This window comes from Nelumbo nucifera, chromosome 1, assembly GCF_055504915.1.
Source record: "Nelumbo nucifera cultivar China Antique chromosome 1, China Antique-T2T, whole genome shotgun sequence".
Taxonomy (NCBI): domain Eukaryota; kingdom Viridiplantae; phylum Streptophyta; class Magnoliopsida; order Proteales; family Nelumbonaceae; genus Nelumbo; species Nelumbo nucifera.
Genome location: NC_142649.1, coordinates 202097609 through 202125321, shown reverse-complemented (window position 1 = coordinate 202125321; position 27713 = coordinate 202097609). Strand labels below are relative to the sequence as shown.

At 39.5% G+C, this 27713-nt stretch overlaps 1 protein-coding gene across 1 annotated transcript in view; it reads right to left on the bottom strand.

Moving 5' to 3' along the window:
• The window catches only part of EDD1 (glycine-tRNA ligase), a 169039-nt gene that overhangs the window by 13516 nt on the left and 127810 nt on the right, over positions 1-27713 (bottom strand). The window contains exons 29-33 of the mRNA XM_088895870.1: positions 12498-12588; positions 12314-12418; positions 11887-11925; positions 11682-11771; positions 6119-6220 (exon numbers count right to left, since the gene is read on the bottom strand). Coding sequence (XP_088751996.1) covers positions 6119-6220; positions 11682-11771; positions 11887-11925; positions 12314-12418; positions 12498-12588 — 427 coding nt within the window. The remainder of the gene's footprint in view (positions 1-6118; positions 6221-11681; positions 11772-11886; positions 11926-12313; positions 12419-12497; positions 12589-27713) is intronic.

Sequence of the window (27713 nt, the reverse complement as noted above, 5' to 3'; positions counted from 1 at the left end):
CAAACCTATGGTATTGATTACTCGGAGACTTTTGCAGCAATTGTACTCCACATGGTGCTAGTAGTATTCATTGGGGAATATGTTGATTCCAATAATATTCCGTGCCGCTTCCCAATGGAAGTGGAAATATGTCATGGGAAATATTAGGGAAATTAGGGACATTTTAAACCATGCTCCTAACTCCCTGTACTTGGCATTTTGGAGGGTTCAAAAATCCATAGGATCGTACAATATGCACTGATATGTTGTGATATTTTGAACCTTGTTCATACCTTATAAGGGGTACCATATCATGTCAGATACCTTAATTCTTAGTGTAAATTCCATATCCAATGACATGTGTAGTAATGTCCTTTGTGTCCAAGTAATATAGTTCCTACATATATTAGTCCAAAAACCTATCCAGAATAAAATCCAGCAGCTCAAAGCCTCAATTGTTAACCTAAATCCTCCCATAAGCAATGACAACAAGATACAAATAATGCACTGGTACTTTATATTCTATAACATAACACATCAATATTGTTGATGAACCTGTATGTTAGACATAACTTTCATAGGACACAAGTATTGAGAAATGACACTTCAAAATGTAAATACAAAACCATGATATGAGCATATTACGACATGTCCAGGATCTTATGAAATGGAAAACTAGATTTCCTGTTTTGCATGTTCATCAGTTCATGCCTGTATTGCTATCTGCATCCTAGTTACTCATCGTTACCAAGAGATCTCCATTTATCCATTCAACTAAAATTCCAATTAGCCTACTTTTCTAACATCTTGCTTAATTTTGACATCAGTCCAACACAGCACTGATCCATCAGAAGCCTAAAATTTGTATGACCCCACATCTGAGGCTATATTAAGTTGGTATTTCTGTCTTTATGTATACATATGTATGAAAAGGTAAATTAAAATGTATTGGGAATTCTATATTGATCAGAAACTGTTAGGTGCTGCCTAACTCAGGGTTAGTTGAGTGAACCAAAATCGTAAGGAGAGAGGGAAAACTGAAGGGGAACAGAGAGAGAGAGAGAGAGAGAGACAGAGAGAGAGAGAAAGATAGATGTTCGAATGGAATTCTTCCCTTCATCCTTTCTTCCTCTGGTCTTTATAGCCCAGGTAAGCTGTTTACAGTTTACAGTTTGTTGTAGGACTGTTACTTTGTTCTAACAGTCTGCCACTTGGATTAACCTCTTGCTGATGTGGCTTCTCCCTTTTCTTGTAAACTTGATATGTAGGCTGGCTATTCCCGTGCATGGGTCTTGGTTTTCTGCAGCTCTTGGTCTTAACAATACCCCCCTGTTGCATCCTCTTCCGGCAGCTGTGACCAGACGACTAAAGCTTCTGGAACAATGTGGGAGCCTTTCTTGACCCATCTGAAATTAGTGATATGCACTGGCTCTGTTTCTAGGTCCATATCACTTGAGAATTTGGGAAGATATGGTTGAGTTATAGCATCTGGTTTCAAGCATTTTTTGAGAACCGAGACATGGAAAACTGGGTGCACTCTTGAATCTGGTGGGAGATCCAATCTGTATGCAAGAGGTCCAATTTTCTCCAAGATCTTGAAAGGTCCAAAGTAGCGAGGTGCCAGCTTGTTCCATCGCTGTTTTTGTACTGAAAGCAACTTGTAGGGGAGCAATTTTAAGTAAACCATGTCACCAACCTGATAGTGTACTTCTCTATGATGTTTATCATATGATTGTTTCATCCATTGTTGGGCCCAGAGCAGGTTCTGTTTAAGTTCCTATATAATGATGTCTTGATTCAGCAGGTATTCTTCAAGTGAAGCTACTTCTGTAGAACCCTTCTCATAGGGAATCAGTGTAGGTGGGTCACGACCATATAATGCCCTGAAAGGGGTCATTCCTGCTGATATCTGATAGGTAGTGTTGTACCACCATTCAGCCCAATGCAACCAGCTGAACCATTGTCTTGGCTTGGTTCCAGTGAAGCATCGTAAATATGTTTTTAAGTAACGATTGACCACCTCTGTTTGCCCATCTGACTGCGGATGGTAGCTTGTGGATTTGCTTAGCTGTGTACGCCTTGGAGGCGAAAAAGTTCTTTCCAAATGAGGCTGATGAAGATTGGATCTCTGTCAGAAACAATAGACTTTGGGAAACCGTGAAGATGAGCTATTTCCTGAACAAAAGTGTCGGCTACTGTAGTTGCAGTAAATGGATGTGGCAGTGCTAAGAAGTGGCTGTATTTTGTAAGGTGATCAACCACTACTAATATGACTGATTTACCGGAAGAGGTTGGTAGGCCAGTTATAATATCCATAGAAATATCTTCCCAAACTTGGCTAGGTATGGGTAATGGTTTTAGCAGGCCAGCTGGGGATTGGGCCTCATACTTGCATTGTTGACATACCTGGCATGTAGATATGTATTTCCTTATGGAATTTAGCATACCCATCCAATAAAATTGGGAAGACACTCTCTTATATGTGTGCAGGACTCCTGAGTGTCCACCCATCGATGTTGCATGGAAGTAATTCAGTAGCTGGTCCAAAAGGGCTGAGTCCGCTGGCAACATCATTCTACCTTTATAGTACAGCACTGACCCTTGGATAGAATACCCAGGTTTGACACCTGGTTGCTGCAACAACTGTGCTTTTATTGCTTGGAGTTCCTTATTATTGTCAGATTCCTCCCGTAATTGGTCCAATAGTGCTGTAGTGGGTTGTTGGAATACATGCAATTGGAGTGTGCTCTGCGCTAGTTGTTTGGGTTGGCGTGACAGCGCATCAGCAACTCTATTTGTTGCTCCAGGTTTGTATTCAATAGTGTAATCAAAGCCCATTAACTTTGAAACCCAACACTACTGGTGTGGAGAAAGGACCCGTTGTTCCAATAGGAATTTCAGACTTTGGTGATCAGTCTTAATCACAAACTTACGGCCTAACAGGTAGGAGCACCAATGCTGAACTGCCAATACAACTGCCATCAATTCCCAGTTGTAGACTGAAGAGTGATTATGTATGGTGGATAAGGCCTTACTGAAGAAGGCAAGGGGCTGACCATCTTGCATCAGCACTGCTCCCATGCCAGTCCCAACGCATCGCACTCGACCACAAAAGGTTTGTTGAAATCTGGCAAAGCTAGAGCGGTGGGGATGACACCGCTGCTCTTAAGGCTTCAAATGCTACTTGGGCTTTGTTATTCCAGATGAAAGAGTCTTTCTTTAGAAGGACTATCAGTGGTGCTGCAATTATCCCATAGCTTTTAACCCGGAATTCATAGTGGCCATCATGAGTCCGGAAGGCTGTTTTTGGGATGTCACTTTCATGGACTCTAATCTGATTGTAGCCGTAAATCCAACTTTGAGAAGATTCTTGCAGTCTAGAGTTCATCCAGGAGCTCATCTATTACCAGAATTGGAAAGCGGTCCTCAACTGTAATATTATTAAGTGCCCGATAATCCACACAAAATTGCCACATCCCATCTTTCTTCTTGACAAGAAGAACAGGTGAAGAAAATGGGCTGTGGATGGGTTGAATAAAAATTTTATCCAACAGTTCTTGAACCTGCTTTTCAATTTCTTGTTTTTGAAAATAGGGACAACGGTAGGGCTTTACATTGGTAGGAGACGCATCCGGCAATAGTGGAATTTTGTGGTCATGACTCCTTGTTGGGTTGGCTCCTTGAAAACTGCAGCATATTATTGGAGAATGTTGCTGAGCTGTTGTTTGTAATCAACTTGAGTCGATGTATCCTGGGCCTGGGATAATGTTGGGCCTATATTTGATCCCCAGATAATAAGCTGATTTGGGTCGCGTGCTTCTTTCAACATGGATGCCAAGCTTACTGGGCTGGCTCGGCTAGCTGAGTGGCCTTGTAAATGCACTCTTGTTCCTTCTGTCATGAAATCCATAGACAAATGGGCCCAATCGCATAGAACAAGCCCAAGTTTCTGCAACCATTGAATTCCCAATACAATATCGGCCCCACTTAACTCTAGTGGGTAAAGATCAACCACAAATTGTTGCTCTTGGATGCGTAACCCAATGTCTGTGCAAATTCCATCGCATTGGAGTGAGGTCCCATTTGCCACATGGACCTTAAATGAGGCTGTAGGATGAACTGGTAATCCCAATCGTTTGACTAGCACAGTGGTTACAAAGTTTAGAGTGCTACCACTGTCAATGAGGATCGACACTTGGTGACCCCGAACATGACCCGTCACCCTCATGGTTTGGGGTGATGAAAACCCCGCTAGGGCCTGTAATGAGATTTTTGGTTGTATGGTCTCAGCCCAGTGTTCGTCAGTCAACGATCTTTCTTCTGGTTTCCGATCCTCTTCTTCATCCTCAATCTGTAATAAGAAGGCTTGTTGAGACTTTCATCTATGGCCGGGGCCGAACTTCTCTTCGCAATTGTAGCAGAGACCTTTGTCTCGGCAATTTTGCACATCTGCCCACGTTAATTTCCTGAATGGAATAGCAGGGCTTGGGCCTGAGTTACCTAGTGGTTTTCTTAAGATGCTGCCTTTTTTATTGGGTCCTGTCCCTTCCGGTCAGGCTCGAGCCATCTTTTCTTCTTGGGTGCGGGCTAGGGCTGCCGCAGCCATCACAGTTGATGGATGCATCGCCTTGACCTCTAACCGTATTTCTTCCTTGAGTCCTCCTACAAAAGCTTCAACCAGTCCCTTGGACTCTTTACGATGGACGTTCAAACTCCAACTGGTAGTCACAAACACTTCCTACTTGCTTTATCTTCACAAGACTCTCATCAAAATCTTCATAACCGAAAGCCCCGAATCGGACACATAGGGCATCAGTGAAGTTGAGCCATGAAATACGGGGGTGCCCTTGACGATACCACTGATACCAGAGGATTGTGTCTCCAACCAGATGCATTGCTGCCAATGCCACCCTATCTAGTCCGGATGTTTCGTTGTACTCAGAATCTTTCCACCCTGTATATCCAAGGGATGGGGTCTCCTCCTGAGAAGACCAGGAATCTCAGTTTGGTGTTTCTTTCCAAGGTGGAGCTGCTTCTTCGGTTACTCCCTTGGCTAACCCTATCCTGGTTGATTTCTCTGTCTTCAACTGGCAAGCTCTATTCTAGTCTTTGCAAGATCTCTGTTAGTGTATCCTTGATACTTCGTACCTTGCTTGAGACTTGGTGAAGCTCGACCTCCACCTGATCAACCCGTGCCTCCATGGCTGTAGCTCGAGTATTTGTCATAGCTCTGATACCAAACTGTTAGGTGCTGCCTAACTCAGGGTTCGTTGAGTGAACCAAACTCCTAAGGAGAGGGGAAAACTGAAGGGGAAGAGAGAGAGAGAGAGAGAGAGAGAGATGTTCGAATGGAATTCTTCCCTTCATCCTTTCTTACTCTGGTCTTTATAGCCCAGGTAAGCTGTTTACAGTTTACAGTTTGTTACAAGACTGTTACAGTTTGTTGTAGGACTATTACTTTGTTCTAACAGTCTGCCACTTGGATTAACCTCTTGCTGACGTGGCTTCTCCCTTTTCTTGTAAACTTGATATGTAGGCTGGCTGTTCCCATGGATGGGTCTTGGTTTACCGCATCTCTTGGTCTTAACAGAAACAAACATTTTCATGTGAATATAAATGTTTTAAAGTTCACATCCTTTAGGACACCAAACAAATTTTAATATTATTAGTGCAGGAAATCCAGACATATTGTCTTTCTTATGTGAAATACAAGCATGTTAAAAATTCATATCCTTTAGGAGACGGGAAAACTTTCAATAATATTAAGTGTAGGAAACCCAGATGTATTGTCTTTTTTATGTGCTTTCCATTACTTCTAGGCTTTAGCTAAAGTGATACTTTAAACCCATTAAGAGGAACAAAGCAAGTACGAGTAATGTCTGGTCTAGCTGACAAAAAATAAAAGTTAAACCTTCCCTGATAATTAAATACAGCTTATTCTAAACTATGATATAACAAAGTAACACACTTTCTGTTCAATAATGTAAAGTTAACAAATAATTTCTGATTTGAAAACAGTAAGTTCATCAACCAAGAATAAGCAAGTTAAGGATTTCACTTTGTATGAATTCAAGTCATTTTAGACATCTTCCACAGCAATTCTCAGTTCCAAAGTCAATTTCAAGTCCAAATGTGGTACCTCCAAATCAGTATCCATGACCTTCCCACGAATAATCCGTGTTGGACGAGAATAAGCTTCAATGACCTTTGGCAGATTCTCACCCTTTGATAGGACATCCATCTGCAACCAAGAATAACATTCACTTGTTGCATACCACCCACAAAAACCAAGTAAAGGATGCTTGGCATGCTTTTTTCATGCAAGGTTCCTATATATCAAATATCATCTGATATACTTCGAGGATTCCGGAACATACTATCTGAAACATTAGATATTTTACAAGAATTGACTTTCATGATGAATCCTAGGAAACATTTTGAGTATAAGAAAAAACTAATTCTATGATTTGCTGAATAAAACGTGTAACTTATTCTAAGAAATATACTCAATGATTTTGCTCACTTACTATGTCCAATAGAAACAATGAATAAATCTTTGCACGGCTTTCCAAATAAACAATCAATACTGATACGGATCAATCAGCACCCTTGAAGATTTATGCAATAAGGAAGAAGACCTTACAACAGGTATCGATATGGCAAGATGACGGTGCATGGGATTTGGGCAGATGGCAGAATTTGACACCAAGGTAATTTTTCTGTGGGATCCAAATATAGAATCTAAGTTATCTAGTTATGGTTTATGTTTTAAGTTTCAGAGTCACTGAATAAATAGTACAGGAGTTGAGTCTTTTTTTAATTAAAATAGGATAATGGAAATTTTATAATTTTATTTTATTTTTACTTCCACTATACTTCTTATGGGTCTACATTCTATAAATATGAGCAGATGCTTTACATAATGATGGATGAAGTTTATTTGGGATCTTATAAAATATGCTGTGTAGTGAATAATTCACATGCCCTATGGCAATTCTAGCCTTCTAGGCACCTTGTTGAGTGACTCCGAGCTCTCTCTCTCTCTCTCTCTCTACATATATATTACAACAATCAACAACCTTTAAGTTCTTCATCATAATACAGTCATTCAATGTTCTCAAAACAGTGGCACTGATCTAGGCAAGTTTTTTCTTTAATTTTCATCAGAACCTTAAAATTTTCCATTCTTTAATTTTCATCAACTCCAATATTTTAGTTCCCTCTTATATCCTTACATCCTTTCATCCCTCAAAATATCATCCCAAAATACCTCCTAGAACCCTTATTCCCTAGTTTTTGAATTTTCTCCAAGTCCTAGAATTTTCATCCTTTTTTGTGCCAAACATACTCCAAATCTCACCAAACTTGGTTGCCCTCTAGAGTCATCCATTCTAACCCTACCTACAAAACTTTATTAAAAATTCATATTCTAGACCTACTTTTCCAATTTTGAAGTTTTCACCATCTCATCCCTAGATCATAGTTTTCAAGGTGCCAAGGTGAAGCTAGGTGACAGGGGAGCACCTTGTCGCCTAGTTGCCTAGGCGATGAGTTTTTTAAAATAAAAAAATATAAATCCTAGGGTAGATCCCTAGGTTCCATAGTAATATGTAGTGATTTTCAAGTAATAATCACCACAATACTCATGAAATAAGCATAAACCCCATATCAATAGATAGAAAGTAAACATATTTTTGAGTAAAAAAATAAGGAAATAAAGATACAAAACATAAGGGTTGAGCCATTGTTTTGGTCCTAGGAAGAAGTCCTATTGATTGTTCTTGTGTGTCAATTGGATAAAATCTTCAAGTTATTTTTTACTTATCAATTCAGGTTTTAAAGTCCTAAAGGGTTCAAGAATATGTCACTGCCTTGTGTCTTGATTGAACCCAAACAAATAACAAAATAACAAAAAGAAACTAATATAAGAATAAGAATATTAATACTATATACCCACAATATGAATAATTTAGTCTAATAATATCTATTGTAATACTATTAATAACATAACATAAAAATATAAAATATTGTGTAGTGTCTTACATATAAATATGTAGGCATTTGGGCAAGGCGACTCTCCAAGAACACCTTATCGCCTAGGCATCACCTTGACAACTATGCCCTAGACCTTTTTCAAATCTTACTAATCTCCACTTTTACTCCTGAATCATCCCTAACATGTCAAGCAAATCCTTTATCAATCATATTCTTGCAGTTGGTGCTATCAAATATAACTTAAACAAAAAACAAAAGGAAAAAGAAAATTGAAGACCTGCCTACCCAAAGGCTTTGCTTCATTGCTCAAAGCTCTTGCTGCCTTTTGAATGCATTTTAATTTTACCAACTTTAGAATACCTGCCTACCCAAAGAGGGTTTGGAAGAACTGTCCAGAATTTAATATGTTGTTATTCATGGGGCTTTGTCAAAAAACTGAGAGTCCCATTCATAGAAGGGCATATCATGTATGCTACCATATATGTTGCTCCACTGAGAGGCTCTCCCCCACCGACTTCTCAGCCAAGGGCCTTTTAGTCATAGGGGTACATACTTTATTTCTAGATGCTCGGTGTCAAATCCCTTCACATACTTTGCATCGTCTTTGTCAATCACCAAATCTGCAGATCCTCCCAACTATTATGGTTTTGTTGAGGATGTCGGCAGTTCAAATGCCAGAGGAGGACTGGACAAAGGCGACATAGGAATCAAAGTACAACGCCTAGCAGTGGCTGCAACAGTACCTTCCTTTTCTCAGTATTCAGGTAGGCAATGGTTTCTAAATCTCTCAAACCAGCCTCATCTTTCTCACTGTTTCCTGTCGTTGTTAATAGCTCTGACTTGCCGAAGTTTGCTTCCTCCCTATCTTCAATCATTTTATTTCTCTGCCTTTCTCCTCCACTAACACCGTTAGGCTCCTTGCGTGTCATTGCCGAACAAGAGTATTGACTCAAAACTGGAACCTCCAAGCCATGGTTAAGGTCAAACTCTTGTGGATTCACCTCCTTAGAAAACGCTGATATACCTTTCACCTGTTCTTCGTTTGCAATGTCCTTCCTTTTCTTTCCTTGCAGATCGCCGCCATCTTCAATCATGATAAACTTCTTCCCTGCTTCGTATTTCGGCCATTAACCATAGTACCATACCTAATCATCTGATGACTTCTCAGAAGCCAACTTTTCTTTTCTGTTTCTTAGAATTGAGCCAAAGATAAACTTTCCAAATATGCCCCTCATAACCGTTTCAACTTCTGAAAACCTTACCGAGGTTTTTCAAACAGCGGGCCCCACCACTAGATTCTCTTGACTGACCACCCCCTAACTCCTTGTAATCCTCCTCCACTTGGACCACATCCGCCTTCCACCTAGATTAAAATTGGCCATGACCTTTGTTGCCACCTCAATCTTTTCTTCTACCTCTTCTTCCTCAGCTCGCCTTTTTGACTCCCCCTCCTCCCTTCTCGCCGCCTAAGAAATCTGTTCCAGAACCCACCCCTCCTCCCTCTTCCTCCCTCCCCTTCTCTAACTTCTTCTGATTTTCCGTTGACAACTCCTTCCTTTTCCCAAAAAAACATCCAGTCCTCTCCTTCTATTATCAACTATAGCAGATATCTTTCTCCTGCAAATTTTAGAGACATGCTGTGAGGTATAACGAATGTATCCTCAACCTCAATTAGAATTCCTGCCATGTCCAGCTTCTTCCAGGAATGATTTCCATCTTCGAATTTCAAGAATCTACCACATCTGTTTCCCAATGCCCCTTATACTCAATGCCAAGTCTGGCTTGTGCTCAGTTTAGAGCTGTGTTTTAAAAATTGACCTTGAAAAAGAACTATTTTTCAATTTGGGTGGTTGGTAAGCAGTTCAACTGTCCAGGTGAAATATGGCAACCCATAACATCATAAATAATAAAAAATAACAATAACAGAAAATTTGCAGCAAAAATTGGCCGTCTCTAATATTATATATTCATCATATTAAAAAGAATCAAGTGTCATAAAATCTAGTGCTGAACAAATGCAAACCTGAATTTCTGCCATTTCCCTAGAAAAAATCTCAAAAATAGCAAAGTTTATCTGATGTGTATACACCAAAAAAATTCATAAATCAAGTGCTATCACCTGATAATTTTCCTGGTATGCAAGGTGGTTGCTTGGTAATGACAGCTAATGTCATCAGCACATATTGATAACAGGAGCAAGACACTGATGATGATGAATATAGCCTCGGTTTGTGTGAATGTTACTCTAACATCAAGTTGTTTTTCTGTAATGATTTGGGTGTGAACAGATTGTGTTTAAGCAAGATGTATGGAGAGTTCAAGAGAAGAAAATAAGAGGATAGCAAATGGAAGAATAGGTTTAAGCTGAGTGAGCTACATGACTCCAACTAGATGATTTTACTACGTAGGAGAAGGGCATAAATACTCTTCTACTAAAGGACTAATAGGATATCTTCCTTATTACATGAGAAGTCAGATGAAGACATATTTCAGCAAGCTTCCCAGAAGAAAATAAAGAGAAAGTTAAAAAGAGAAGACTGTTCAAAGAAACAGTCCAACTTTCCCGATCTAGCCATTGGGTTGACTTGAAATTTGGCATGTTAGAGTTATTAGAAGCTAGAAGTAACACAAAATTTCTGGAAGATTGGACCTTGGGAAGGCCCCTTCATCAAGCCACAGTAAGTTGCTGGGTTCCATGGACTACCTATGGTCCATTGTCAAAGTCAAATGTTTAACTTAAGAACCCCACTATTTGACTCACCCAAGGGTCTAGTAATTTCTGTTAAAGTTCTATAAATTTTGGTCTTTATGCCTTGGTGAGTTATAGTTGAGTCTCTGGTTTAAGGGGAGAGAGGTTAGTTGTCTTTTTTCCTGGTTTCTTTTAGCAGTGCACGACAATTCAGGGTAATTTACATTGCTAATATGGATGTTTTGAAAGGTTTAGCGCTACAAAAGCTCCTAAACACTGCTCATACACACTTTTCATCCAACTCTACTGTTCTTAAAAATATAAGAATTCCTTTTTCCATTCTCTATAGTTGTCTACAATTGAGAACATATATTATGTGCTCTTATTTCCTCTTCTATTGAGTGCTCTGGTTATTTCTTCTATTTTCTATTATACACATGTTTTTGAGAAATCTAGGTTGCACAAAAATTCCAATAATACATACCCTACAACTCAACAAAAGGATGCTGTATTGCTGTCCTTCTAGATGCCTCCTGGGAGTGGCTATCAAGTAATGGATTAAATGAATGGCTGATTTCTTCCTTCTGTTGTCAATCAACACTAAAAAAGGTTCCTACTTCTACTATCTAAAGAGTGCATATTATACTTAAGACATCTCAAAAGATTTAAATCTGAATTGGTAAGAAATCAGCTACTGAGATGCATATAAAGGAGTTATATGCCGTGAGAACCTAAGGTTGGCTGAAGTTGAAGTTATGTCAAGTTGTTACGATGTGCCACAACTTCTAAACTATGATACCCAGATACCTTCACAAGGCCGTTGTCTCGTGTCAGATACTTCAATCTTTAGTGTAAATTCCATATCCGACATCATGTCAAGTCATGTGGGATTGTGGCCCATGTCATTGCTGTATCTGGGTAACATAGCTTTTAAACTGATCAATGCATATTTGAAGTTTCCAAGTTTTTTGTTGTGTTATTGCACAAAATATAGAAATAAATGTTATGAAGCACTTACTTTAACAGCTGATTTTGTAGCCAAACATGGCCAATTTGCACGCTCTGAAAGGATAGAATGAACCACTTCAGGACTTGTACCTTTATCCACCTGTCGCAAAAACATAATATGTATACATTTAGAGTCTGTTAAATGGGGAATCATCCCATAATGAAAATTCAATAGGTTAATTCAAACAAGTCCTCAGTGTGAGAAGTCTAAATACCAGAAATTGCTCCAGTCTCCTAGTAACGAATTGATGTACCTAAATAGATGCAATGATCACAAATTACTCTGATAAATAAAAGAGCTTAAAAAAGTCAATTTGCCAAAGATAATAATTAAAAACATTCAATTTCAAAATGTCATTGGAAGAGGATTAATGTAAGAGAGGTCAAAAGAATTTTACTCTATCCAATTCACCAAGATGATCATGAGTACCAGATCTAAAACTCTCTTGGACACAGTCCACAAGAAGGCTTATAGATCAGACACTTATAATAATCAGATAAGGCAAACTGGATGATGAATGGTATCTTCTGGACTGACAGTTGGATCTAGTTTGTAATCACATCAGTGGACCATCATGCTATATCAGTTACTACTCTAGATTTCCATATGCAGAGGAAAAGGAAATTAGAGAAACTACTTACATCATCTATAGTATTGGCATCCATCTTTATGGGTTGAACATCTGCAGCAACTACCAAAGCATTTCTTAAATCCAGGTTCTTGTCATTTTCCACCAACACTTGGACCTAATAGCAAAAAAGAAGCTGCATCATATTGATGTAATCAGAAGAATCCCCGGGGCATCAATGAGATTGTATAACTTACAAGACCATAAGAGATTCTTCGCAAGCCAAATGGATCATTAGAAGAACTTGGCTGACACCCAACTCCAAATAAGCCAACAAGACTATCCAATCTGCATAATGGATTGCAAGGTATGGAATCACTAAGCAAAAGTTAAGATATCTCAAAACTAATTTAAAGGACATGAAATTTTTCCGAAGTTTTGGTATTATAGTTAAATTTATATAATATACATATTTATTAGGTCAGGCCTGGACTAAAATACCTAGGCCCAAGCCTGAAAATTTGTGGGCTGGACCAGGCCAGGCTGGGCTAAAAATGATCACCCCTCATTGGCAGTATTGAAGTGCACATCTCAACACTCTTGAGTAAGAGATCGAAAGATGAAAAAACAAAACCGGCACACCAAGCGAGGTCTTTGTCCCAACAAAGGTAAAGCAAATTTCTATAAACTATAACAACATCAATTGAATCCAAAAACAAGCCCAAAATGCATGAACATGGACTGCTGGTAAATATGACGAGAAGAAAAATCTTAGAATATTCAGTATGCATCCAAATAGTGAGATCAATTTTGGCATCTCATGAAATATATTGCATGCCAGACAAAAGAAAAGATCACCAAAAAAGTTACAAAACCAAACAATCTGACATGTAATCCCAAAACTGAATTTTAATGATCTTTAGTACATATTATCATAAAAAATCCCTAAATTCTTTTATTAGAACCTAGGATTCTCTGCTTCAACCATCCATCCCATCCACACAGCTACTAACTTGACCTACATAGACAACTATATAAACAATGACACTAGAAGTTCTTTAAATTGACCAACATGAGTTGGCAAGCTCTTTAATGCATTTAGTTTATGTTCTTGATACCGAGTCAATTTGTATGAAGGAAAGAGATAAAGAGATAAAGAGAAAAGGGAAGGAAAAGAACAAGAAGAAGAAAGAGTAAAGAAATTAAGAAAGATCAAAGATGAATAGTTGATGCAATGACCAGTTGGAGCCTAAGCACTGACTAGTCCACGAAGAAAAATTATGTTCAAAATTTAAGATATTGATGCAATCTCATAAGTTAATATAGATCACAACCATGCCATAGAAGAATGATACTGATTACTGAGTTTATAGTCTTTTATTTTACAAAAAGTACAAGTTTGGCCAGATAGACTAAGAAAGGAGATTACAATCTTTGATTTCTAAAGAAACAATGCAACTTTGACTATTCAATGTATCCTTTGTTTATGGCAACTTTACACCAACATACCACTGATTATAAGAACTCCTCCACTAGCTTCTCTTATTTTATGCCTTTTTCAATTCTATATGCAACCAGCCAATCATGTTCTATCACTTCTTCTTTTTTTGAGCCTGGTTTCCTTCTTGTAAGAAGATCATAGTTTTTTTGTTGGGTTGTTTTTCAGAGGCTGGCTTTTCTGAGATTTTCTGTCTATTTCTGCTGTACAGTCTCATTGTACAGGGGCCTTTTGTATTCTCCCCTTTTGTTATTAATGAAATACATTACCTTACAGTTCTCAAAAAAATTATATTTCTATATTATGGCTTTAAATAGAATGGATTGGTGAAACAGGATTCATGTAGCCAACCCCATACTACACCCAACTCTAATTTATTATATATAGGTAGGATTACAAGATACATATAATTAATAAAGTAGCCTATTAATTCATGCCTTAACTTTTCTAAACTCAGTATAGTCCTCCCACTTCTGCAGAATGAAGTAGGGTGAGCTAAAAAGTGAGTGACAATAGCAGATCCCTTATTTTAATGAATCTTTCAATAGTTGCTAAAAAAGTTAAACATATGGTATAAAACAAAGAAAAAGCTTTTGAAAATAGAAGGAAGATATTGAAAATGTTGTCCTTGTAATCATGGTTCACAATTTCGATATCAGTGAACATTTGCTATGTAGAGATGGGGAAATTTAGGAGATATTTTGCTGATGTCACTAAGATATTGGGATAATCTAAAGAGCAAAGTTTTATAGAGAATTAGAGACATGGAATTAGTTAACAAACCTTGAAGGAATAAAATACAATTGTTAGCAGTCGACTAATCAGAGGAGTTTTTAGTCTTTTCTTCATTTTTTGTTACATTTTAATATTATGGATATGGAAATGGACAGGCTAGTCCTAGCTATGTGCTCCAAACTTAATCAGGGGCCATAAGTGTCTTTGTACTTGACTCTAGAAAGTTATAAATATTAATCGATTGGGGAGATGGGCCATTCATTCTATGCAGCATTCCAGTCTCTCTCTCTTTCTTTCTTCCTCTTTTCTCCCTTCTCTCTTTCTCTTTCTCTTTCCCTTTCTTTCTGGCGATTCCTCTAGGGTTTGTTTGGAAGTTCAGAGGTTATATCAATAATTACATTTTTTGAGGATCAAAAAACCATACCAAAGAACTATATAAATTGAATATGAGAAAATTAAGAGACTTTAGTAGGTATTTTCTCTATCTCCCTTTTAGTCTTTTACACTCTTCTCGCCATTGAATATGTCATGTAATTGTCATTTTGACTTGTCTTTTTTTTATTATATGTTCTGATTAGATTGAGAATCCTCTTTTATAGTTGCATGCACTTTAATAGTGACTGAGTGAATCATATCAAAATAGTAAGCCAATTATCCAATCACCAATTCCCTGATGGTTTTTTTAGAAAAAAAGATTTTTAAAAATTTATGATGATATTAATGAAATGATGGAAAGTTATTAATCGTCATCATCCATGCCTTGTCCTAACTATATGGGATAATAACTCCACCTTTTTTTTTATCAGCAAAAAAGACTTTTATTAATAACAGAGAAATATTGAATTACAATAGTTATAGGTTGCAGTAATGCATTAACCCAATCTACAAACACATAGAAACAGTTACAGTTCTGCCCAGTACAAGGTAGGTCTATTTGCCCCATGTTTTGCTAGGGTATCCACCAACCCATTTGCAGTCCTTTTGACCCAACCAAACTGAGAGTTGAACCTCCTTGCAAGTATGTCAATTTCTCTGTAGATAAATTTGAGCTTCCAAGGTGCTGATGTGATGTTTTTAGCCCAAGAAATGACCAGTAGTGAGTCTCCTATATATAAATCTGTTGTTCCAATATACTCAGCCATCTTTAAACCTTGAAGTAGAGCCAGAGATTCAGCCTGTATTGAGTCACCAATACCTATTGGTCCTGAGAAGAGTGCGGCAACTTCACCTAGATGATTTCTAATCACCCCCCCTATACCTGCCCTTCCCGGGTTACCAAAGGAACTCCTATCAAAGTTTAGTTTTAGTTTGTTCAGTGCAGGTGGCTTCCATTCCGCTCTCACAACTTCTTTGGGTACATCTGTTTGTGCTACTTCAGTCCAGTTTCTTCGAATCTCATTCGTGGAGAAGTTTTTGAATAGTTCCATGGTCATCACCCAATGTGCAGTTCTGATTTTTATGGCTTCAGTGACTTCCTCCTTTGATTTACTTTTTTCAGAGAAGAGTCTTTGGTTTCTTTCCTCCCATATAGTCAGTCCATACCACAGTAGCTCTTGCTGCCTTCCAATAAGCACTTTCCTCTTTTCTTCCGTTGCCTCAGGAAGGAGGGGCTGAATAGACTTACCACATCCTGTGGGGGAGCCCATCTGCATCCAAAGAGAGAACAAACAATTTCCCAATACAAGAAACAAAAGAGCAGGATAAGAGTAAGTGGGGTAGGGTTTCACCACAATCCTTACAAAGGACACACATGAGGGGAGAGGCATTTGTTTAGCCTTCTTTTTTGTAGCACATCACAAGTGTTTACCTTCCCTAGGAACACTTCCCAATAGAAGGCTTGTACTTCAGCAGGGATCAGTTTACACCAGATTTCTCTCACTGGGAAGTTCACCCCCAAAGAATCAGAGTGAGTGAGCAAACCGAAGAAAGAGGCACAAGAGAATAAACCATCAGGAGTTGGGGACCAAACTCTACTATCAACTGTAGTTTGGTCTAAATAGACCTTCTCAAGGGTTGAGAACAAAAGCAAAAGGGACTCACATTTATTTTCCCTCAGCCCCCTTTTGAAGCCAAAGTCCCAAGAGATACCCAAGTCTGAAAGCATGCCAACCCTAGCAACAAGTTTGTTTTTAAGGTTTGATAAAGAGTAGAGGTCCAGAAATTTACCCTTAAAAGGCAAATCCCCAATCCAAAGGTCTTCCCAGAATAAAACTTTATTGCCATACCCAACATCAAAATGGATAAATTGAAGAAAGGTTGGTAGTATTGGAGGCTAGTTTGGAGCTGTATTGGAGGCTAGTTTTGCATCCTAGCCATTTTCTGCACAGCCATTTCCCTAGGAGGGCCATATTTTTCTTTAAGATGTTCCCAATACCTAGGCCACCTTGCTCCTTAAGTTTATAGACTTGCTCCCACTTCACTAAATGATCCCTCTTTTCATCACCAGGTTCCCACAAAAAATCCCTCATTATCTTCTCCAACTTCCTTGCTATTTTCACCAGGATCTTAAAGGTGGAGAGGAAATAAGTGGGCAGATTTGCTATGGTGGATTTTATCAAGGTGATTCTTCCCCCCCAAGGAAATATAACTTCCCTTCCACATTGCCAACTTCTTTTTGAATCTCTCTAAAACTGGCTTCCAAAAGCTTTTAGCTTTCGGGTTTCCCCCCAAGGGCATACCCTAGGTATTCTAGAAGGCCAGCTTTTCACTTCACAGCCTAGCAAATTTGCCATGGCTTGGATGTCCCCCTCTCCTAGGTTTATTCTAGCTACACAACTTTTTCCCCAATTCACTTTTAGTTTGGAGGCCTGTTGAAACTTATCCACCAAATTTTTCAGATTCCTCAAATTGGATTCATCAAAACTCTCACAAAAAATAATTGTATCATAAAAAAATTGCAAATGAGACACCACCACTTCTGAACTACCAATCCTCCAACCTTTGAACAGATTTTCTTGGTCAGCCTTGATGATTTGTCTACTCAAAACCTCAACAACAAAGGTAAATAAGAATGGGGATAAGGGATCACCCTGTCTTAGTCCTCTTTTAGCCGGGAAGAAGTCCTTTGCTACCCCATTTAAAAGGATAGAAAAATGTACCGAGCTAATACATCCTTTGATCCACAATCTCCATCTTTCACTAAACCCATCTTTTCCATGAGATTCAATAGGAATGACCAATCTACCATATCATAAGCTTTTTCTAGGTCCAATTTACAAATCAAACCTTTGTCATCTTGTTTTTTCTTAGCTACCACACATTCACTTGCCACTAAGATTTGATCCACTATTTGTCCCCTTCTACAAAAGCTCCTTAGTTTTGAGAAATAACAAAGGGCAAGATAGTCTTTAACCGACCATCCAAAACTTTAGCAATGATCTTATACATGCTACCCACAAGACTTATCAATCTATAATCCTTGGGGGTTTTGGCCTCTTTCTTTTTTGGCACTAGAGCAATAAAAGTTGCATTTGCTCCTAGAGAGAATTTCCCTTTTTGATAGAACTCAACAAAGACATCCATTAAATCATCTTTCAAGATTTCCCAACAATCTTGATAGAAGGCCATTGAAAAACAATCTGGCCCCGTAGCTTTAGATCTATCCATCGAGAAAATTGCTTCATGGACCTCCTCTACACTGAAGGCTCTTTCTAAGAAGGCAACTTCGGATTCTAGCACTCTATCCCACTGTAATTCTCCCAATTCCAAATTGATTTCAATAGAGGAGGCAAGGATTGACTTGAAATGATCCACAAAGCACCTTTCAATTTCCTCCTTTGAGTTTACTACTCTTCCCTCCACCTCTATACTGGAGATTTGGTTTTTCCTTCTCCCGTTTGCTAGGGAGTGGAAAAATCTGGTGTTTCCATCCCCCTCCATAAGCCATTTACACCTTGATTTTTGTAAGAAGGCAACTTCGGATTCTAGCACTCTATCCCACTGTAATTCTCCCAATTCCAAATTGATTTCAATAGAGGAGGCAAGGATTGACTTGAAATGATCCACAAAGCACCTTTCAATTTCCTCCTTTGAGTTTACTACTCTTCCCTCCACCTCTATACTGGAGATTTGGTTTTTCCTTCTCCCGTTTGCTAGGGAGTGGAAAAATCTGGTGTTTCCATCCCCCTCCATAAGCCATTTACACCTTGATTTTTGTCTCCAAGAAATTTCTTCCTTCCTCGGGATCTCTAGTTGCACTTTTAAATTCCATCTTTAAGCTCTATCCTCCGGCCCACACTCTTTACGGGCCTCCTTTTGGTCCAATTCCTCTATTTTCTTGGCTAATTCCTCCTTTATGACCTCGAGTTTTCCAAATCCTTCTTTGTTCCACTCCTTGACCTTTTCCTTCAATCTTTTCAACTTCTTGGAGAATCTCACCATTTTCTCTCTGGCCCTTATTCCACCTTCTAACCACCAATCTTTTACCTTTTGCATAAAGTTTGGAACTTCCAGCCATATATTCTCAAATCTAAAGGGTGTAGGGCCTCCAATAAGGTATTCTTGGTAGAGACTTAGGGGGTAGTGGTCCGAGGTTACTCTAGGAAGGGCTTCCAGTGTTACGTTTCCCCACAGCTCCTCCCAATCAATGGATAAAAGGAACCTATCCAGTTTTGAGCACACTTGACTTTCCTGAAGATTTGACCAGGTGAAAGAGGCTTGTAACAAGGTAGGTTCTCTTAGTTCTAGGGACTCAATCAAGGAGTTGAAGTGTCTCATACTTGTTGTTATGGACTGATTGGGGTTGTTTATCTCATTTGTGTACCTTATCACATTGAAATCCCCTCCCAAACACCATGGACCTCCCAAAAGCCCCTAACTACAGCTAGCTCTCCCTAGAATGTATCCCTCTCTCTCTATATGAGTTCAGGCCATACACATTAGTCAGCACCCAATCCCTTCCATCACTCATCCTCTTGGCTTTTATTGATACTGAATATTGTCCTGTCAACTCATCCTGACAATCAACTTCCTCATTCTTCCAAATTGTAAGGATACCACTCGAGGCACCCCAAGATGGGGTAAAAGACTAACTTAGACCCCTGCTCCTCTAGATACTTCTTATCCATCTTCCATCCAAATCCGAAAGTTTTGTTTCCTAGAGCATGACTATTACCAGTCTCTCAGTTTTTATCACATTCTTGATGATTCCCCCTTCTTTGCACTCCCTAACCCTCTTACATTCCAACAAAGAATTTTCATTCCACTTTTTTTCTAGACCCTTTACTATTTCCAAGTCCTAGTCTCCTCTCTTTTTCTCCCTCTTCCTATTTACAGTCTTCTCATAGGATACTCCACAGGCTAGCTTTTCCACCTCATTCATTCTCCCTTTGTCATCTCCTACCTCCTTTCTAAGATAAACCTTCCCTTTGGTGAACTTTCCTCTAGCTTCTTTTTGTTCCTTCCCTTTTAGTTTGGGTGGTTCTCTACAATCATCTTCTTTCTCATCTAACACACTAAATTCCTTCCCCTTTTCTTCTGTTCCTACAATAGTTCCATTTTCCCCTTCTTCCTTCTCAGATTCCTTCTCTTGAGTCACATTTAGGATTACTTCCCCCTCCCTGTCTTTATCTCCTCCCCCATCTTCTTTTCCTGCCGCACAAGGGTCATTATCCACCATCGGTGAAGTTTCAACGGCTGGATCTGCAAAATCCAAAGGCCGAGGATTACAACAAGGATCAATATTAATTGAGTTTTGAAAGTAAAATGGGGAGGAAGAAAGAATTGGAGTGAGGGGAAGGGGGGAAGAAACTCCCTGATCCTGATGCCAGTCTCCATCAACCACTCCAAGTACAATCCCTGATGGTTCGAGTTCAGGTTCAGTAACCACCTGTGCAACTGAGGGGAGTTGTTCCTCAAGTGGTTCCACATTTGGTTTGCAGTGGAAATCCATCTCCTCAAAACCGCAACCCTGCCTTTGTTCTTGACTTGTTTCTACTTTCTCCTATCTCTGAGAATCATCTAAAGGCATCCCACTTTCCGCAGTAGAGTCACCATCCCCTTATTCCTGTAGTTCTAGAACTTCCGTACTAGCTTCTTCACTAAAGAGGAGTTCAGTTCCAAAGATCTCGATGTCTCTGAAATTACAGGCCTTTGTTGAGTCAAGGCTGTCTATACTCGACAGCTGATCCACTTCATCCTCTTCCACATCTCTCAAATCCTCCTAGTCTGAGTCATCTTTAGAGTCCCCTTGCGAGTCCCTATTGTATCAAGAGTTCGGCTTTTCAGGGATCATTGAGTTCTCTTCAACAGTCGTCCTCCATTGAATTTTCTTTCCTTGTGCGGATGAGGCACCTACTGCCTGAGAACAAGAGGGGGGGGGGATAACTCCACCTTTATTTCTCTAATCCCTAAGAAAGTGTTTTGGAGACTAAGGACTTCAGACCTATTAGTTTGGTAGGAAGTGTTTATAAAATTGAGACGAAAGTGTTGGCTGGAAGATTAAAGGAAGTGTTGGGAGAAATCACCTCAGTCAATCAAAATGCTTTTGTTAAAGGCAAATTGGTGATAGCATTTTAGTAGCTAATGAATGTGTTGAAGAGAGAAGACAAAAAGGCGAGCCAGGTGTGGTTATAAAACTAGACCTTGAGAAGACAACAAGGCGAGCCAGGTGATGGATAAAAGGACGCATAAACACTGCCTGGTTTTCATTATTGATAAACAGGGAACCAAAAGGTTATTTTAATGCTGGTTGTGGACTCATGCAAGGGTGCCTTTTATCCCCCTTGCTATTCACCCTAGTAGCTGATGATATCTTCAATCAGCTTATTCAATGGGCGAACAGATTTAAATCTGGTGAAAGGGTTTGAAGTATTCAATGTTTTGAGTTGGTGTCAAGGCTTCAGGTGCCAGGATGTAGAGTGGACAGCTTCCCCATGTCCTATTTGGGATCACCACTTGGTGGGAATCCTAAATGTTAAGCCTTCTAGAATCCAATGTTGGAAAAACTGTGGGAAGAAGTTGGTCTCACTGTCTCAGAGAAGAAAAACTCTCTCAAAAGGGGAAGGCTCACACATATAAACGCTTCCATGCTGAATTTTCCTATTTATTACCTCTCTACCTTTCAAGTCCCTTCTAAATTCTCCCAGCAGAATCAAAGGCTTCAACACAACTTCCTATGGGATGGTCGGGGTGAAAATTGAAGTCATCTTGTTTGTTGGGAGTAGATAAGCCAAAGGACAGAGGTTGGTTGGGTATCAAAGAGAGGAACACAATTCTTCTTAGTAAATGCTTGTGGAGATTTCCTCTTGAATCTAATGCTCCTTGGACTGCAGTCATCACCAGTAAATATGGGGAGCATGCTAATGGATTGGATAAAAAAACTCACTTAAACTGGGCCAAAGATACTAACCCTTGGAAATAACTTCTTCCTATGATAATTTTATTTTCTTTCATCAAATACAAAGTGGGGGATGGAAATAAGATAAAATTTTGGACTGATTGGTGGTGGGGAGAGTCAACTTTGGAAGCCTCTTTTCCCCGATTGTTTAGCCTTACCCTAAACCAAGATGCCTTTATTTCCTCTTGTGGTATTCCCTCACTCAAAACAGCTGGAACCTAAACCTCAGAAGACCCCCAAGGGATGTGGAAATTATTATGATTCGGCCTACCCTTGAGTTCTGTTAGTCTGATAACAGCCAAGAAGAGAGAAGAAGAAAGAAGAAAGAAAGAGAGAGAAAAGAGGAGAAAATGAGAGAAGAAAAGTCTGGATTAAATGAGAGAAAAATTACCTCTCCCATTCGGCCAGACATGTTTTATATTACTAACATAATGGAAAAGACACATGTGCCCTTACTTAAGTGAGGGACACTAGTTCTAATATAATATTACAGATCAGCAACCTCAACATAAGTATAAAGACAGAAATACCCCTACACTAACAGAAATCAACAAAGTTGTAGATTTTCTTCATACCCTCAAGGAGGTTTACATCTCCCCTCTTTCCCCTGACTTTTGCATTTGGACCCCACACCACTGACATGTTCTCTTCTATGTCTTTTTTTAAGGTACTTGTTGCAGATGAGCAGAACACCTCCCAATTTTCAGCCAAGAAAATTTGGGTCCCTCATATTTCTCTTAGTGCACTTCATATGGGAAGCTTGTTTGAAGAGAATGAAAACTTACGACCTCCTTCAGAAGAAGAATAAAGGCAGATCACATCTCTCTCCTCGTTCGTGCATGCAGCCTTTGCCTTAGTGATGGTGAGTCAGTTGATCATCTACTCATCCACTGCCAAGTAACTACGAACATTTGGCATCACTTTCTCAACCTAATTGGTTACAGTTGGGTTGTTCCTGAGCAAAGTTTAGAGTTCCTTTGGCAATGGTAAGGTAGAGGGATTAGTAAAAGAGGCAAGTTTTTTTGGCAAACAGTTACTCATGTTGTTATGCAAGGGCCTAGGAAGAGAGAAATAAACAAGTCATATCGCCAAGTCTTTGATACCCCAAATAAGGGGTATTTCGGATTTTGAGTGGTTTTAAGGGCTAGACATGCCTAAAACCAACCCCCTTAAGAAATTTTGAAAAAATAAAACTAAAAAGAAAGTTATTAAGCACCGAAATACATGATACACTTGTTTGTGTGTATCGAAACTTTACACCTTGCACATGATCAAACCATCTTAGTCTACTTTCTTTCATTTTATCACCTATTGGAGCTACTCCTAGGTTCCTCCAGATGGCTTCATTTCTGATCCTATCCATTCTAGTTTTTTCACTCATCCATCTTAGCATTCACGTTTCTACCACGCTCATTTTTTGAACATATATTTTCTTGACTGCACAACACTCTGCTTCATAATGCACCCCTCTAATTTACCTATCCTGCTCTAATTCTTTGGGTAACATCCTCCTTTTTTTTATTAGTGAATTATTAGATTTATTAAATCAAAGCCAAAGATGGTACAATTTAGGGAGAGGCACGAGATGCTACCTTCCCTTTAAGGAGGGGAGATGGAAGAGACCATCAACCCTTTAGTTAAAGAACAAAACTATGGAAAAAGAAAATTACAGAGAAGCCCAATACAATGAAACCTGAGTAGCCCCTTGTTTAGCAAGATGATCGGCCAAGGCATTGGCCGATCTACCCAACCACTGAACTCTAACTTTCATGCCCCTCAATAGCCATTTGACCTTTTTTAAGATATCCTTAAAGTTCTAAGTGACAGTACCTGGGTCAGCCAACCATCCTACTAACACCTTGGAGTCTCCTTCAATTATCAAGTTTCGCACTCCAAGTTGATAAGCAATCAATACCCCCTGTGCCGCAGCTAGGAGTTCAGCCCTCACAGAGTCTACTATTCCCACCGGTTCCGAAAAAAAGGCAAAGATGTTGCTGTTCTCATCTCTCAGTACACCACCAATCCCAGACGGTCCTGGGTTATCCTGACTACTCCCATCAAAGTTCAACTTAACAAAACCCTCCATCGGCGGAGTCCAAGTTACTTGAACTCTAGGCTTCCTAGAGGAAGTGAGGGCAACTGCAAACCAATTCCTCATTCATCAAAGGAATAATCTTCAAAGAGTTTTAAGGAATTCAACCACAACATAGTTCTTGTAATAATACACTCTTTGACCTCAAGAATGCTTCTTTTCTTCTCCTAAACAATTCTAGAATTTCTCTCTTCCCAAATAGTCCAAAGGAGAGCTACTCTTATACACTTCAACATGATTCTCCCTCTTCTTGTGGTCCACACAAAGGTAGAAGGGGAAAACAACAAATTTACCTCAGCTGACAAGTTTCACCTGCACTCAAACAAATCAAATACCCAATTCCAAATGGCTGCAGCAAAAGGATAAGAAATCAATAAGTGGTAATAGTCCTCATTTTGTGCTTTACACAAAATACAACAGTTAGGGGATAAACACAAGAAAGGTCTTTTCTTCTGTAGGTTATTCATTGTATTGGTTTTACCATAGTAAACTTCCCAACAAAACACGACTTTTTTTGGGGGAACAGGCCTAGACCATACTTCCTTAACTGGGAAAGCCCGAGGAAAGGAACTGGAGCAAAGGGAATTAAAGAAAGAAGCACAAGTAAACAACCCTTTCGGAGTCAAAGTCCAAATCCTCCTACCAGAAATGAGTGGGTCCAGCCAAACAGAATCAAGTAGCAATAAGAGCTCAGAGACTGATAGGGATTCCTCATGGATTCTTTTTCCAGCTTGCCAACTTCTTTCCAAACTTTTCCACAACAAGGATCCAAAACTGGCTTTCCTTTGGGTTAGCTCCTAGGGGAAGGCCTAGATAAGTTAAGGGCCAGGATGAGGTGGAGCACTCTAAGCAACCTACAATAGCCTCTATTTCTTGAACATCCATATTGATTCCCACCACACAACTTTTTTCAAAGTTGATTTTTGGGTTTGAGGCCTTTTCAAAAAAATTAATAAGGTTCTTAAGGTTCCCAACCTTCCTCAAGTCACTTCCTTCACAAAAGATTATAGTATCATCTGCAAACTGAAGGTGAGTTACAGGCACACTATTTCTTCCTATTCTCCAACCACTCACTACCTCCTCCCTATCTGCTTTTGAAATCAATCTAGTTAACACATCAACAACAAGAGTGAATAAAAAGGGGGAGAGTGGATCACCTTGTCTTAGGCCTCCACAAGCTAGGAAGAAGTCCTTAACTACTACATTGGCAAGGATAGAATAATGGCAAGAAGTGAGACAACCCTTAATCCACTTGCACCATCTTTTCCCAAACCCACACTTTCTTAGCACCTCTAAAAGGAAGGTCAAATCCACCAAATCGTAGGCTTTTTCAAGATCCAATTTGCAGACAAAACCTTTTTTACCTAATCTCTTCATCTCCTCCACACATTCATTAGCTATCAAAATCTGATCTATTATTTGTCTCCCTTGTACAAAGGCACCTTGAGCTTGACTAATTAGAGAGGGGAGTACCACTTTGATCCTCAAGGATAAGACCTTAGCAAAATTTTGTAAACACTAGTCATCAAGCTAATTGGTCTGAAGTCCTTAAGATGCTTAGCGACAGCCTTCTTTGGAACAAGAGCTACAAAAGTAGCATTAACTCTAGAGCTAACAACGTAATTATCCACAAACTCCCTGAAGACCTCAAGTAAATCATTTTTAACTATGTCCCAACAATCTTGATAAAAGGCCATCGTAAATCCATCTGGCCCAGGAGCCTTAGATCTATCAATCAAGAAAACTGCTTGTCTGATCTCTTCCTCTCAGAAAGACTTAGCCAGTCTAGACCATCCACTTCCACCCTACAATCAAGAGGTCTTCTCAGAATTGACTTAAAATGATCTACAAAGCATCTGACTATCTCTTCTTGAGAGGAGATTTCCTCTCCATCAATCTCAAGTTGTGCAACAAAGTTCTTCCCTCCTCCCATTGGCCATCGCATGAAAAAAAATTGTATTCCCATCTCCTTCCTTGATCCATTTAAACCTTGATTTTTGCCTCCATGAGATCTCTTCACGCAACAGGACCTCTTCTAATTCCTTCTTTAAACTCCACCTCAACTCTCGTTCTTGTGCATTCATAGTCCTCTGTGATTCCTTCTTGTCCAATTCTTCAATCTGAGTCAACAAGGAAGATTTTAAATCCTCTATCCTCCCAAAATGGCCCTTGTTCCAAGCTTTCAATTTTGTCCTCAAACTTCTTAGTTTTTTTATGAAATCTAACTCCTTTCCACTTCACCCCCCTTAGCTCTTCACTCCACCAACTCTCAACACTTTTTACAAAGTCTGGGTGAGACAACCACAAATTCTCAAATCTAAAGGGTCTAGGCCTAGAGTCTAAGGGGTTCCTCTCCTAACTGAATAGGGTAGTGATCCGAGGTAACTCTAGGTAACCCTTTAGCCATCAATCCCCTCCATTGGTTCTCCCAGGCTTCATTGAACAAGAATCTATCTAACTTCGAACATGTTGGGTTTTCCCGAAAGTTGGACCAGGTAAAATTGGCTTGCAAAAGAGGAATCTCCTTCAGCTCACGAAAGTTGATAAAATCATTAAATTCCCTCATACTAGTTGTGATGGATTGATGAGGGTTATTTGACTCAATTGTGAACCAAATAACATTAAAATCTCCACCTAAGCACCAAGGACCTTCCCATAACCTTGAATGCCATACAACTCCCACAATTCATTCCTCTCTCTGTAATTATTGGGCCCATAAACATTGGTTAGCAGCCAAGTAAAGTCACCCTCCACCATTTTGAATTTCAAAGACACAGAGAAGTTACCTACTAATTCCTCAACTGCTTCTACAACATCTTCTTTCCACAAGGTAATTATACCCCCTGAAGCTCCCCAAGAGGGAGTTGAAACCCAACTAATCCCTCTAGATTTACACACACTTCTAACCCATCTTCTATCCATCCCTTCTAATTTTGTCTCTCGTAGAATAACAACATCAGGCCTTTCTCTTCTAAGCATCTCCTTCCTTGCACTTCCTAAACCCCTCACATTCCAGCTTATGATTTTCATTAGACAATATTAGAAAACCCTCTCAAACACCCTCACCCACCCTTACTTGAGACCCTTTCTTCTTTCCCCTCCGCCGTTGAATTCAATATCACCCTCAATATCTGATATTAGTCTTTCCACCTCTGATCTTTTCTTTTTTTTCCTACTTTTATCTACTCTATCACTTCTCAAACACTCTCTATCTTCCTTCTTCTGTTCCAATTTTGTAGGGGTACCTTCCATTTTCTCTTCTTTCTCTTTATAATCCTCCAAGAGAGCACAAATCCGCTCCCAAATTCTCTCTAATTCTTCTTCCTGCTTCCTTTTCAATAAGACCTCCCCCTCCTCTTCTCCACAACCCTTAGCCGCAGCCCCACTCTTCCCTCCGTTGGCCATTCCTTCTGGTTGAGAAGCCGAAGTACCTGTTTCAGGCATAGGACCCTTGTTAGTACCAGAAAACAAATCCACAGGCGTACCTGAATCAAAGGGAACTGGTAGAATAGGAACAGGAGCAGAAGTTGCTATTGGAGGCATTGAATCTAGGCCTGGTTCCCCTGACTGATTGATCTCTGGAAGTTGTCTAGGTTCAATCAAGTCTGTATTAACCAGTGCAGCAGAAGCTACCATTAAAGGTTGCCCCCTGATCGGTGATTCTGCGTGGCACGACAGTAATGAGTTCTGATCCTCTAAAAAGATAACCTGAGCATGTTGCAGTCCAAAGGAGGGTTTGTTTGTTGGAGTAGATGTCCCCTGTGCAACTTCCGTAACAGCCGTTGAACCCATACAACCCTTATCTGAAGTAC